We start from the raw sequence: 15,885 nt of genomic DNA, 5'->3' as shown, positions 1-15,885 counted from the left end.
AATTTATAATTGATATCACTTCCTGGGATGATAGTATTACCCATTCTTCTGAGCGCTATTTCAGGAATAAGAATAAAAAGTGGGTTTATGTGATGACTGGTGTCGTTATTGTTTTTTGATTATTTGGCAACATGTGGTTCTAACAATTGCTTCCTAGCCAGGCGTGAAGAGCAGGGCTGGCATCTCGCCGTGAGTGTGATCCCGTCCTACATAGACCACAGGTGATAGTAATAACTGGAACGGCTTTCAGATTGTTATAGATATGAAATTGAATTTCCCTCTGTGTACACCATGCGTTCAAGAAACGCGTTCGTTTGTACACGCGTGTAATGTCTGTTGGAAAATATTCCTAGCTCTAATTATTGTTGTCGCATATGTATTGTCAGAGATGTCGATACGGATTTAAATATTTCGGGTAATTACATTAAAACACATTTGTACTTTTGGGAAACAAATTAAGAAGTGATGATTTAATGACAGTGACTACTAGTAGTAACAACCTTGGACAATATGAAATACAGAGCTATAACCAAAATCTGTGAAAATGGTGGGTTTTCTTAAATTTCAAAGAAATGTTCACTGTGAGGAAGTCACAAATAATTATACCACCTTCTGACAACAATGAATGAACATCGAAAAGCCGTGTTGACATATTTTTTAAAACAATCAGTATAATATTTATTTTAGTCATACCACTTATGTTGTTGTACGTGCAAAACTGTAAACTGTCAAAAAGCTGCCAGTCATGTTTGAATGATTTTTAAAATCGTATTTCAATTCTTTCCAAAATCTATTAATTTGTTGTTTTTACTTGTGGTTTTAAAATGACCTTTAGTGTAGCTTGTAGGTTAATCAGGGCACAGATTTCATACATCCTAAATATTAATATATAACTACCTATAACAAGAGGGTTGTGATATTCATTTACAATTACCACATATAGCCATATATATGTATCTATCAAATGTATGTGCATATGAATAGATGTTAATTTTATCAGCAAATATCGCATGACGGCACGAATATAAAAGGGTAGCATTTAAGACTGTTATAAGCCTCAGGTACCTTGATCGTGGGCATGTTAATACGATCCAGTAGTAATATACGGAACTTAGGAAGTATTGCAGATATCTGAAGCATGGAGGTCTGACTTTATTCAATTACAAGCGAATGGTTTAATTATGGGTTCTCCGACAGTAGCGCGAATTTACGACATGTTAACTGACAAGAGACTGTTATTGGGAAACCCACGCATCTTATATATGCGAACACCGGAAGGAATTATGATATTTACTTCTTTGTAGTTTGTAAACTATTATGTTTACTTCATAATCTGCCAACGTTCCTAAATGTGCATGGATGTACGAACTGTAAGCTCTTAGACATTATAATAATTTATAAATTGGAAACGTTATAATTTAGACATTAGGTCATATTTACAAACAGTTTCGGAGCGATGGGGTACCCTAATGGTTGAAGCGTCCGCTCGCCAAGCCGAAGGCCCGGGTTCGATTCCCCACATGGGTACAATGTGTGAAGCCCATTTCTGGTGTCCCCCGCTGTGATATTGCTGGAATATTGCTAAAAGCGGCGTAAACCATACTCACTCACTCACTCACTTACTCACTCAACTGGGTAACAGGGTAGGGATGACGATGGCTTTGGCTTGGCTGGGATATGGGATGGCGGTCTTTAGATTAGCCATTAGGGAAATGATTGGGTGACATGATCGACAATGTATTTGGAGCAACTTGATACATGGAACATTTGAACAAATATACATATAATTGCAAAAGAGCACCTCCCAAATGATAGTATTCATTACACATGGACGTATCAACTGCAGTCGGAAATGGAACTTATCGATGTAGCATGCAATATGTATCATTGAAATGACAGAGGCTATGGTTGGAAGGTGTCAGGTATAAGCTGTGTTAACACATAATACTTAGTCTCATTCGCTTCGATACCTGTTCAGAAAACGAGATCACGTGCACTCGTAGTAGAAACATGAGGTGTGAGGTGAGGTGAAATGGGGTTTAACGTCGCGTCCAAGATTATTGCACTCATATGGCGACGTGCGTGCACGTTTGTGTGTGTGTGAGGCTGCTTGTACTAGTCCAGACTGATGCCGATTTATAGTGCTAGCCCACTGAGATACCATGCCCCAGTTTAACATGAATACCCACTCAGACACAGTATACTGACTCCGAGCCGACCAATCCTTGTTTTAGCCCCTTAATGCCGAGCGCCAGACAGGGTAAGAACAAGTACCATCTTTTAACGTCTTTTTGGTATGACGTGGCCCGGAATTGAACCCCGAACCTTCCGCTCTCCGGGCGGACGCTCTACCAGTAGTCCACGTAGGCGGTCAGTAAAAATATAAAAATCTGATTGAAAAGGGATTCAAACACACGATGAGACGTGTACGCATAAAGACTTCTGTACAACCAACTGGAGCATCTTAGATGCCTCGGAGTCCCCATTTTCAAAATGACTAATACCCCATGTTCTTCTTGTAAACTGCAAACTAGTTAACAGAAACCATAGCGTCATGACTTTTACCGAACGTCAAAAACAACGATTGTAGTCGTGAAAATATATTGGTCGCACGTCATGTTTAAATGACACCCACGATTAGGAGAATCGTTTTGATAACTTTTCGTGGTCCAATTGTTATGCTAAAACGCAGACCTTACTCATTATAATGTACGTTGTCCTGTGGATAATCGTGACGGTAAACCCAATGTAGGATCTTGTATCAAACAACCCTTGCATCAACATGTATGGGTTATACTATCTGCCAGACTAAAACGCTTTCTACTGATTCATGCAGAAACAGTCTTAACGCCTTGTCGTGTTTTCCCTTTGAAACCCTCCATCAAGATCTGTGATCTCGTTTTCTGAACAAGTATGAAAGCGAATGAGATTGAGTATTAAGTGTTAACACAGCTTTCCCATTATACACAGCAGATTAAAGCAGATAATGACGGACATGAAATACCTAACACCTTCCACCCATTAGCCTCTGTCATTTCATTGATAAATATTGCATGCTACCTCGATAAGTTCCATTATATGAAAACAAATTTGTGTCCGAATGTAATTGATACGACCATGTAAAATGAAGACTATCATTTGGGAGGTGCTCTTTTGCAATTTATTATATTTATATTTTTTTAAATGTTCCAGATATCCAGTTGCTCCAAATACAGTGTCGATCATGTCACCCTCATCAGTACCCCATGGCTAATCCAAACACCGCCATCCCATATTCCATACCCCAGCCTAGCCAAAGCCATCCACCCGTGAAGATCCATAAATCTTTAGAACCCCATCTTTGCCGTAAAAGGCGACTATGCTTGTCGTAAGAGGCGTCTAACAGGATCGGGAGGTCAGGCTCGCTTAATTGGTTGATGCAAGTCATCGTATCCCAATTACCTGGGTTGATGCTCATGATGTCAATCACTGGATTGTCTGGTCCAGACTCGATTATTTTTCAGACCGCCGTCATATAGCTTGAATATTGCTGAGTGCGGCGTTAAACAACAAACGAACAAACAAAGTCAGCCTCATTCCTGCCCCCTTCCCCAGTTGACATCACATCACATCCGACTGAACGTATTCTATCCCCATCCCTACTCTCATCGCCATTCCCAATTCGCATTTCATCAGTTCACTCATCAAATCACCTTGTATCCGACCAAAAACTAATCCCAACCTCCCAACCTCCACCTCATCCCCAATTCACATCACATCACACTCTTATATTATCCAATCTCAAAGTAATCCTGATCCGAGCTCCCACCCACATCCCACCCACTTCCCCACCCATCAGTTCACATCACAATCTTAACCAATCCCAAATTTATCACCATCACCATCTAATCACAATCAACATCTCACTTCTCTACCTTTGCAGTATACGTATCATGAAATATCAGTATGCTTCACGCAGCCAATCCTTCAGCTAAAACGCAACTGGTTGTGATAAAGTATCGCATGTTATCTCATCGATCACTGTTGACGCTAAGGACAAATGGCGTATTAAACATTTACAATGTCAAAACTCACGTCTCGCTGTATCTGGTAAACTTCATAGGTTTCTGAAGCTGTGCAGTGTGTTATGTGTCATATAAAATGGTTTACAACATTTTGGTGTAGTTTCCCTTTGGAATGCTCAAGGTACAATATCTATTCCATAATTCATTTTCGGCATCGAAGTGGATGATATGAGGTATTAACACAACACAAATTCTCAATAACATCTCGTGTCTCATGTACTGACTGCTAACGTGGCATACATAACACTATCCACGCAGTTGCCTTTGAGTACTCTCTCTGGATGTTGCATGACAATAAAACGAATTCAACCGCATGGTAATATGGCCACGTGAGCTGAACACTTTCATTTGGGAATTTCTCTTTTGAAATTACACTTCTGTTTGATCAATGGTTTCAGATGTGGTCGGACATGCCATCCACATCTAGTGTTAAACTGCGTTGCCGATTTCCGTCTGTTTGCATACCACAGCTGTCCTCATCACCATAGTATTACCCACCAAAATGTACCCCCTGCCCTATTCAATCTACGTCCACATCCACATCCACGTCCATGTCCGCATCCACATCCACGTATACGTCCGCATCCACATCCAAGTCATCATCCACGTCCACGTATACGTCCACGCCCGCATCCATATCTATATCCGGATCCACATCCAAGTCCACATCCACATAACATCCATGTCAACATCCACGTCCACGTCAACATCCACGTCCACATCCATGTCCACATCCACATAACATCAACATCAACATCCACATCAACGTCCACGTCCATGTCCACATCCGCATGCACATCCACGTATACGTCCGCATCCACATCCAAGTCATCATCCACGTCCACGTATACGTCCAGGCCCGCATCCACATCCATATCCACGTCCACGTCCACGTCCATGTCCACATCTACATAACATCAACATCAACATCCACATCAACGTCCACGTCCATGTCCACATCCGCATGCACATCCACGTATACGTCCGCATCCACATCCAAGTCATCATCCACGTCCACGTATACGTCCAGGCCCGCATCCACATCCATATCCACGTCCACGTCCACGTCCACGTCCACGTCCATGTCCACATCTACATAACATCCACGTCAACATCTACGTTCACGTCAACATCCACGTCCGCAGCCACTTCCACGTCCACACCCGCATCCACATCAACATCAACGTCCACATCCGCGGCCACATCCACGTCCGCGTCCTTATCCTGACCCTTAGCGCGTCTCTATTTCATCATCCGCATCCGCATCCACATCCACTAGAAAGTCCACGTCCATGTCCACAACCACGTCCACATCCATATCAACGTCCACGTCTACATTCACATCCACATCCACGTCCACATCCACGTATACGTCCGAATCAACATCCAAGTCAACATCCACGTCCACGTCCACGTCCACGTCCACGTCCACGTCAACGCCCGCATCCACATCGACATCCACGTCCACATACACATCCACGTCCACGTCCTTTACTCATCCACATCCACATTGTTTTCCTCACAAAGTAGAAACATACATCAATATGAATGAGAAATAAAATTTGAGAGGTCTTATTTTGTACCCTAGTGCATCGTGCATCTGTCTTGACAAGTGGCTTGCTTTCTACACACTGTGTCAGTAAGATACATGTAATACTATATATTTTGAGTATATATGCCAAGTTATCACTAACGAGACTGCTTTCATGATTATTTTCTATCTGCATTGACTTGTAAAAGAAAGAGCCGTCGCTTCGTGTACTCAAACCGTGTACTTTACCGTGTCAGGTTAAAGTCTACAATACAGAGGAAACTCACCTTTCTTCGTCATCGGCAGGCGGGGTTACCATATAATATGCATTGTGTTAAAGTTATTTAGTTTAATCGACACATGGGGTTAAAGGCGTCAGATGTAGATTGTGCATTTCATAAAGCACTTTTTCTGAATAACGTCTCACTTGCATTAGATCAATCGATAAGACATTTGTCATTTAATGACATGTCACAAGAGGGCACTCTGTGTAATACTTATCGAATTATATTCACCGTAAGTACTGACGGCCATAACTTTGTGAAAGATTGTTAGTCGCAGGTGGCTGAACCGATGTAACGCAGTCAGGGTTGCTTTATATTTTGTTTTACACATTAAAGTACTTTTCTTACTGAAGCATAAACGCATTTTGTTTAAGTCATAAATGATGTATATTTGCATTATCTTTAAGTGTTACCACAACTGATGTAACTCTGTCAGGGCTGTTTCAGATCTTGTTTTACACATAAAAGTAACTTTCTTACTGAAGCATAGACGCATTTTTTGTCATCTTTAAGTGTTACCACATGTTATCTCATCAGGAAGCAGATGTGTCCCAGAAGCTTTGCGATCGATCGTTTGGTAGTTTAGGGGAAGGGTCTCGGATGATTTGCCTTCTAAACATACTGAACAAACACTATTTTACACCAGGGCCTTTAATAATTTGTGTTCAAGAAAATAAATAATACTTTACCTCAAGGTTTTCAAACCACAAAACAATTGTTCCCTGAGGATTGTCCTGAAATTAATGAGTTGTGAATTTCGGCTCCTCCTTTGAGACAACAAAATTCCATGTTTTGAAGCACAGACTGAACAAAATGTCTGACAAAAATCACAGGCTTGTGGTCTATGTCAAAAGTCTAACACTTACAAGCATGAGAAAGAAAAAGACTAGCTTTCAACTCTGTACATATGTATATACAGCTGATAATTTTCATACCAACATTTCAAAGGACTCCGGAACTCCCAAATGTGAATTTACCAATGGGTCCAGATGAGCCTGTATGCTAACTCGTCCTTGACCATTAAGGATTATGTTTAGGCTGCATTGTCTATGAAGACCGTTTTCTTCAGTATTAACTAGATTATGTTGTCAAATGGTGGGGTCTACATGTATGCTCCACGTACATACCTAGGTATTATCTCTGACTAATTAGGGTGATCTTTATCTCTGTCTAACAAGGATGATAATTAAATCCTAGATGGATAAGCACAATTTAATTTGAGTTCAGAGACAAACATGGAGGGATTTTTATGTCTTCAATCAAACTTCAAGGACTGCCCTTTGATCTGGACCCAGCTTCCCTTTAAAAAAGAGACAGATAGAGGACGCACTCTTACTAACATTACGACTGTATCTATACCTATACACATGGATGTTGGAGTATGAAATGATTAACAATGTTCTGTCATTACTAGAACCCAACACTATATTGTTTGTCGTAATAGACGATTACCACATTTGGTCGCCAGATGCGGTGACTTGTGTGTTTTTATATCCCGACGATCTTGGATGATGCTCAGAATATTAACCACTGGTTTGCATAGGCAAGGACAGTCAGCCGTGAAATAGAACCATTGATGTTGCGTGTGACGTAAAAACAACAAACAAAGAAAACAAAACAAACTCAATGATTAAGGTCATTGAAACACAACTTTTATCCAATAAATTTTTTAATAGTCATTCATCACTTGAGTTTCTCTTGTGGTTTTAGCCTTCAAATAGCTGACAGACTGTAATTCATAACACCATAGGGAAACCTAAGGTACCTGGGACCACACGTTTTCATTCAAATGTCAGATCAAAGACGCCATTACCACGTATAAGTCTGCATCGCATTACGCCACCAAAGGAAACAATTTTATTTGCCTCATTTTTCATCCCGATAATCATCTGTAAGACAACATATCGGCTCAACCCCGAGACGCAGCTGGCGACAGGCGCTGCTGATGCCAATTATTATATCAAAAGCCGTTGAATGCCCGGATCAATGAAAGAGGCATAGGTATTCTCTACTTCAGCATCCCGTCCACGTCCTTACGTTTAATATTTAAAGCCCACAGAGAAATTGGTTGGATAATTCATTAATCAATTTTCAATTTGAGATTATATGGTCTTTGTCAATGTTTATGCTCAGTTCATTGAATCAAAAGTCAAGAGGTTTGAAAACACGTATCTCTGTCACATTAAAAATGCAACAGTGTACCCAAACGGAAGTGACAGTCATCACAAAGTTATGGTAGTAAATTCATGATGAGTTTAGAGTGGTATGTATGTTATTTCAGAGCGAAGCATTATGAACGAATACAAACCCGGTGTTACAAGCAGGATCTATAAGGTTGATCGGACGGATGAGTCGGTTGTCTGCGCAACGGTGTAAAGATCATGTTACCTTTCCTTTGCTTCAGCAGCCAAGACAAACATGCGCTATGATTCTAGACACATGAATAACGATATGATTTGGATGCCGTTGTTACAGCACTTACTTACGCAAATGCTGACAGTTGCTGTCACATTATGGGCATCAAATATCGAAAATAATATTTGTTCAAAAATTATACAAAGGTCGGCTCCCTGTGCACGATATTTACATGTACAAATTAGCCTTAAAAACCCTTGCTGAAATATAGTAATCCATTCTTTTAAACTCAAATTCCACTGTTCATTCCAAAATTGTCTGAAGTAGCTATTCATGCTTGATCTTTATCTCGGCGACCAGCGAAGTCTAGGTATGTCACGTGACAACATGAGGTTTCCAAGGTGATTACTTATACACGGATGTCTTCATGTAACAAACCATTTGAGCAGATTACACAGAATAGGGTCTGGTCCCCACGGAAGCTAAACTTACTTCGTTGAAACTCGAGTTTAGACATGTCTGACCTTTCACTTCGTGTGGTCTGAAACAAGATATCTGAATCTATCAATGTCTTAGTTCTTTAGCAAATCAGCGATGGGTTAGCATACAAATAAAAGCCACGAAACCCTTTCTATATATTTTTACGAAATGTCTGCTCAAAGCAGAGTCGATTGTACGATTCCTACTATAGCATAAACATGTGTGCATGAATCACCATCGAATAGTGATGATGACAGGTGTTCGCGAAAAGATGAGCATTTCGTGCCCCAACCTTGACACCCGTCACAAATACATGCAAAGGCAAGTCAACTGTTCAAAACAGGGAATTGCTTCGGACATACTTTTGTCACTGAGGTGTCACATTTTGAAATGTTCTCCACCTATCTACCATAAACCATTTTGAAAGCTTTGCTAAAGACTTGAATGTTGTAACCTTGATCAAACAACTTTGAACAAGAGTTGCATGACGCTCTTTGAAACATTTGATAAAAGAGCATGTTCGATTGTACCTGAAAGAGTTCTTAGATTTCATTGATTTCACTCTTTGAGACAGGGATTTGGTGATACATTTGCTGGACCCAGCAAAAGATCCCTCTTTGTACGGCATTTTATGGAGTTTTGGAATCAGTACAAAAGAGAAATGAACATGTCTTCATGTTTGCCCATGAATACCCCCAAGACCCGGGCTCGACTCCCTTTGTGGTTGTAATATTTTGAATTTGATTCATCCATCAGCAATATTCAAAGACAACATTGCTCACATTATTTCATTTTGACACAAAAAAAGTGGACGTTAAAAATCGAATATTGCACACACTCGCTCACTCGCACAAGACATTTGAAGCGACAAATTCACACAAAGCTAGACCCACGAACCATTTGGAAATTATTATTGAATCAGTGACTTGAATTCATGTATTTGTAAATTGTACAAGATGCATATATAGAAGTAAAGCAAGTTTGGGGAAGCTCTGAACGCAAGAGGCTCAGCAAAGTATGTGCCTATGAGACAGATTAGGATGAGTGAGTGAGTCGGGTTTAACGCCGCTTTTAACAGTATTCCAGTTATATCACGGCGTGTCAGCTTAACGTGGGAGGAAAGCCCGAAGTGATGCAGGTCTCAGACGTTTACCACTTCGGTGAAATCCACGAGCACGGGTATGGTGCTGACAAACCTAGAAACATAATCGGAGCGAACCAGTATTCGAACCAACAATCATAGGTTTCTGGCGTGCCTAATGGACACCAACTTTGCACAGCGAATCGCGGCGCCTTAGACGACTGGGCCACCTGTGCCCCCTTATTAGGATGAAAATCTATAACGTAATATGTTCAGCACAGTTTTATGAATATATTTATTTATACACAAATTAGCATTGTATTTCGCTTCTTGAAGAGGTATGAGTGACCGCAATGCGATGTGCAGAGTTGTGAACCTGTCTTGCCAGGATCCAAAGACCATCGTCATCCTGGGTCCCGAGCAACCTATGCTGATCGTAAGGGGCGACGAAATGAATCAGGTGATCATACATGCTTGATGGCGTGTCAACGTAGCCAGAAACAGTGGATGGTTGCTAAAATATCAATCACTGGGTTGTCAGGTCCTGACTCGATAATATACAGGCTACCGTCATATAGCTGAAATACTTGTTGAGTGCGACGTTAAACAGGCAAATAAACAAACACGCGCACACACACAAACACACTCACACAGCCGAAATATACCTGAAATTTTGAATGAAAACGGCGTGAAGCCCAACCCACTCATTCACTCTCTCTTTGAAATCTGCAGACACTCGACGACGAAAAGAGTCTATGTAGAAGCACCAGTGATTTCTCCGACGGGGATCAGTACGGCAACGGTGGCAGTGGCTCCTATGGCTCCATCTTCCATCAGCTCCAAGAAGTGAATGAGGAGTGCGAGGACCCCTGTGAGTTCCTTGGTCGGGCATTCGACATCATCTGGAATTCATGTAAGTTGACAGTTTTTTTGCACACAATAGGTTCAACTGCAAGATAATATGTTTCGATAACATATACTGCAAGATAATCTATTGCAATAGCTTAAGCTGCAAGATACATGACAATGTAATATTGACAATATGTTAAACCGCAAGATGATATATTACCATTACTTAACTCCAAGATAATATATTACAAAAGCTTAACTGCGAGATACTATATTACAATACCTTAAGCTGCAAGATACATGACAATGTAATATTGACAATATTGGTTAAACTCCAAGATAATATATTACAAGAGGTTAAACTGTAAGGTAATATACTACAATAGCTTAAGCTGCAAGAAGATATATTACAGTAGCTTAACCTGCAGGATAATATTGTATTACAATAGGTTAAAATGCAATATGATAGATTAGAATAAGTTACACTGCAAGATAATATTGACAATAGATTAAACTGCAACATAATAGATTACAAAATGTTAAGGGTGAGGTAAGGTGAAATTGGGTTTAACGTCGCGTCCAAGATTATTGCACTTATATAGCGACGTGCATGCACGCGTGTGTGTGTGTGGCTGCTTGTACTAGTCCGGGCTGATGCCGATTTATAGTGCTAGCCCAATGAGATACCATGCCCCAGTTTAACATGAATACCCCACTCAGACACAGTATACTGACTCCGAGACGACCAGTCCTTGTTTTAGCCCCTTAATGCCGAGCGCCAGACAGGGTAACAACAAGTACCATCTTTTAACGTCTTTTGGTATGACGCGGCCGGGGATCGAACCCCGGACCTTCCGCTCTCCGGGCGAACGCTCTTCCACTAGACCACGGAGGCGGTCACAAAATGTTAAGACGTGGTGACATGTACAGATATCTGTTTGGAGAATCAAACAAATCCTAAAATATGTTTCATTATCCTCACCTGTATAATAAAGATTTTGTCGTACAAGAATCCGCGAACAAAGAAATCAAAACACAACACTCGTTGGATATATTATTTATTCGTTTATTATTTATGCCAATGCATCTTCTGTCTGCCCTAGTCACGAATGATTGTGATTGTGCATCAAAAAATGATATTTTATCAGTAAAGTCTTATTTAACCGGAACATATACATCATTTTGAATGATATTGATTATCTTTTGTGTCTTTGTCAGAAACAAATCAATAGCATTGCCATTAGCGTCAGATGTGTCTTAGAAAAACATTCATCTCTGTTTTACTGAAGACAGAGGGACGGGTTCTTCATAATTCATTCATAGATAACAATTTGCGCTTCATATGAGCTTGGAAAAAATAGTTTGTTTTTGGCTATGTATATGTGCTGATTGTGATTCGTCTCTCTCTGATTGCGATGATAATGCGGAGTTGCTGTTACTACAATATCAAGTATTCACCATCGGTTCCACGTTCAGTTAGCCCAGTTAAATATACAAGGAACCTATCTCTACATAATGTTTATTTCCTAATTAATTCTATTTCTTAAAGGGGCGAAGTACAGTGGTTATTTGATAGGCCAAGTGTGTTTATTACAATGATTAATCTTGATATATCGCTTTCTCCAATTTGTGCTACCTAACAATATCAACAAATAAACGAAAATGAAAACTCATTTATAAACAAACACTTTGTGGTTTCATATCTAACTCAATGTTACATTTCTTACTCAGAGTTTCCAGATCGTATTGTAAACTATTTCGTTCCAACGTATGTAATCTGTAGCACGAGAGTATTGATTTATTTATGCCGAATCTCAGCATACACAGGGCATACATCACCACGCTATTATGTCGTTAAAATGTCTACTTAACTAGATGATCGTAGCCCGTCCGGTTTGTATATTACCAAACGCAGTTTTCCCTTAGCTTCTACATCCTTTTTGACGACCACACAATGCCTTTCAGAAAGTGGTCAAATGTAACAAAGGTTATTTTTGCGATAACACTTTCGTAGAAAAGTACAGATTCTCGTACCTTTTTAGGTTGTGTCCCATCCAGAGTGAGGCACATAATCGCCGGCACACAAACCCCAACATCTTGACGAGGCTGAGAACAATTAAACCTCAATGTCAATTAACCGACGGTATGTCATTATAGTGAAACTAAATCCGTTATACAATGTCTTTTAATAATGAAAAATACAAGTACTTACAGCAAAGTCCCAGTGACATTGATACAACGTGTCTCAATAGCAAAACCACAATGCACTTTATGCATCCACATGCCGTCATCATGCAATTATCCTGTCCTTCGCGCAACGGAATGTCTATACAGCAAAACAAAATCTTCATACAGCAACTTTACAGCAAACCCCAAATGTTCTTCGTACAACAATTTGTCTTTATAGATAGAACCCAAGTTATCTATGAAGAACAACCTGTCTTTATAGCCTTCCCGCAAATGCCCTTCGCACAACAACAAATCTTTATTGCAAATCCCCAATCCTCTTCGTACAGCAACCTGTCTTTATAGCAAACCCCGAAATGCCCTTCATACAACAACTTGTCTTTATAGCAAACCCCGAAATGCCCTTCATACAACAACTTGTCTTTATAGCAAACCCCGAAATGCCCTTCATACAACAACTTGTCTTTATAGCAAACCCCGAAATGTCCTTCATACAACAACTTGTCTTTATAGCAAACCCCGAAATGTCATTCATACAACAACTTGTCTTTATAGCAAACCCCGAAATGCCCTTCATACAACAACTTGTCTTTATAGCAAACCCCGAAATGCCCTTCATACAACAACTTGTCTTTATAGCAAACCCCGAAATGCCCTTCATACAACAACTTGTCTTTATAGCAAACCCCGAAATGTCCTTCATACAACAACTTGTCTTTATAGCAAACCCCGAAATGTCCTTCATACAACAACTTGTCTTTATAGCAAACCCCGAAATGTCCTTCATACAACAACTTGTCTTTATAGCAAACCCTGAAATGCCCTTTATACAACAACTTGTCTTTATAGCAAACCCCAAATGCCCTTCATACAACAGCTTGTCTTAAAAGCAAACCGCACAATGCTCTCCGTACAACAATTCGTCATTAATAAGAAAACCCAGTGAAAACCCCAAACCTTTATTCAAGTGTTATATGAAACATCAAAAACAGATATATCTGCATCAATTAACCCTAAATATAAGTTGTTTTATGGGATTTATTATTATTAATTGTTTCACACACGTTTGGATATACATATCATATTACAAACACCGTTTACAAATACATGACTGTGATGGAAAGAAATGGTGAGAAAGGTGTTTTACAATTGTTAAATATGAATCATGAAAAAACCCTTATTTTTACCTTGTAGTTAAGGTGCATCTGACGCCAATGATACTATTATTGATCTGCTTCGCGTTCTGACAATCACATGTGAGATAATCAATATGCATCATAATAATTTATGTGCTGTGTCCCGGTTGAGAGTCGTGTTCTGAAAGCAATAACAAAAATATAGGTTAATGTAACTAATTATCTTTTTTTTCAAACGACTACAATTGATCAAATGTGTAGTTCAAAAATATATTTTGACACGTTTTGCTATACGATCAGGTAACAGCTGACAGGACAGCCATGCATCATATCGAATATTGCTGCATGTGACATCTATAATAGGCTACCGTTAGAATTGCTGATTCAGCGATTTCAAGTACTTGTTATGTTTCTCTATCTTTGTATCAGCAACACATGTTGATAATTACTATGTGCTTCTCTTTGGGCATGACATGTTTAATGTACATTGATTAAGGTATTATAGTTAATTGAAATAGATTAATACATATGTTTATCTTGAAAATTTGTGTATTAATTTACAACGCGGTATAAATCTACGACGCATGTACTGTTATGATATATATAGGTTATCACGCGAATGTGTTTGGGGATGGTAAATGTCCTGCATAAGGAATAAACATTGTATTTAGCGAGCCTTGGCCGAAGTACAAAATGTTTTCATTTTGTTGTGTTGCATACTTAACGCAAAAGAGATTCTTTGAAGTTGCTGAATTGGGTATTACGCATTTTCTTTTCCTGTGCTTAGATGTTTTGTGATTCGTTCTGTTAGATTGATGCTAAATGATAAGCAAATATATTAATCTAGAATCTGTCTGTTTCAGGGTTGATGACAACCTTCTTGGTGTCGCTTACTGGCCTGCCCATCGCCATGATTGTCATTGGTGAGTAAAGTGAATTGTATCCATGTCACGTGTCTTTCTTATAGAAGAGTATATAAGAGATACGTAGAGGGTATATGGTATATGGTCGTTAGAGAACATACAATGAGTGTTTATCAACATTATACTGTGACATCCATATGGTCGTTATGGGTGATTGGTACATTATAACTAGCTTCATGTATATATATATATACTCGTAAATCTTCGATATAGAGGGGCTGCCGGGTAGCCTAGCAGTTAAAGCGTTCGCTCGTCACGCCGAAGACCCGGGTTCGTTTTCCGACATGGTACAATGTGTTCAGCTCATTTCTGGTGTCCCCCGGCGTGCTGGAATATTGCTAAACGCGGCGTAAATCCATACTCGTACACTCACCCACTCACTTCGATATAGAGAATATACTATTGTTATTGTTATTATGCACATGTTTGCACAGTCGTTACAGTCAAATGCCTTTTATGCGAGTGCTAAATTCGTGTTATATTTATACCTGCATTATGATATTCACACTGCCTGAATGAATTCCAGGCCCACCCCACCCCTACAAAGTTAAATGGTCGGTTTCTGAAGGTACATAACCTGTGACATTTTGACAAGAACACGGATGTAGCGCACATATATATATATATATATATATATATATATATATATATATATATATATATTACACATTCATTACACCTGAAGAGCCGTTGAATGGCGAAAGATCTTGTGTGGAAAAAGGAGTTTTGACAAGCACGAATATCTGGACTTTTTGTATATTTGATACTTACACACCTGATGAAATCACTTGTTTATATATATATGTATAATGAATATTGGGCGAGGCGTGAGCCAAGCTCAATATTTTCCTGCTAACCTAATATGACACCGTATACGGCAACTAAAGACACCATAACGAATTTATTATGCCGAAAGGTTTACACTATTTGGTATCTTTGTCGCACCTGTCATGTCAAAATGAAAACTTGATACTTACAACCGGTATAGACGACAG

At 39.5% G+C, this 15,885-nt stretch overlaps 1 protein-coding gene across 2 annotated transcripts in view; it reads left to right on the top strand.

Annotated features, from left to right (window-relative positions):
* The window catches only part of LOC139450492 (transmembrane protein 272-like), an 86,738-nt gene that overhangs the window by 64,587 nt on the left and 6,266 nt on the right, over positions 1 to 15,885 (top strand). For both annotated transcript variants that reach the window (XM_071232207.1, XM_071232208.1), the window contains exons 2-3: positions 10,528 to 10,708; positions 14,831 to 14,890. In XM_071232207.1, coding sequence (XP_071088308.1) covers positions 10,528 to 10,708; positions 14,831 to 14,890 — 241 coding nt within the window. The remainder of the gene's footprint in view (positions 1 to 10,527; positions 10,709 to 14,830; positions 14,891 to 15,885) is intronic.

This window comes from Haliotis cracherodii, unplaced genomic scaffold (assembly GCF_022045235.1).
Source record: "Haliotis cracherodii isolate W230 unplaced genomic scaffold, xgHalCrac1.p SCAF_8, whole genome shotgun sequence".
Lineage (NCBI taxonomy): Eukaryota > Metazoa > Mollusca > Gastropoda > Lepetellida > Haliotidae > Haliotis > Haliotis cracherodii.
The sequence above is the reverse complement of the archived record's forward strand: the minus strand, read 5'-3'. Positions and strand labels throughout refer to the sequence as shown.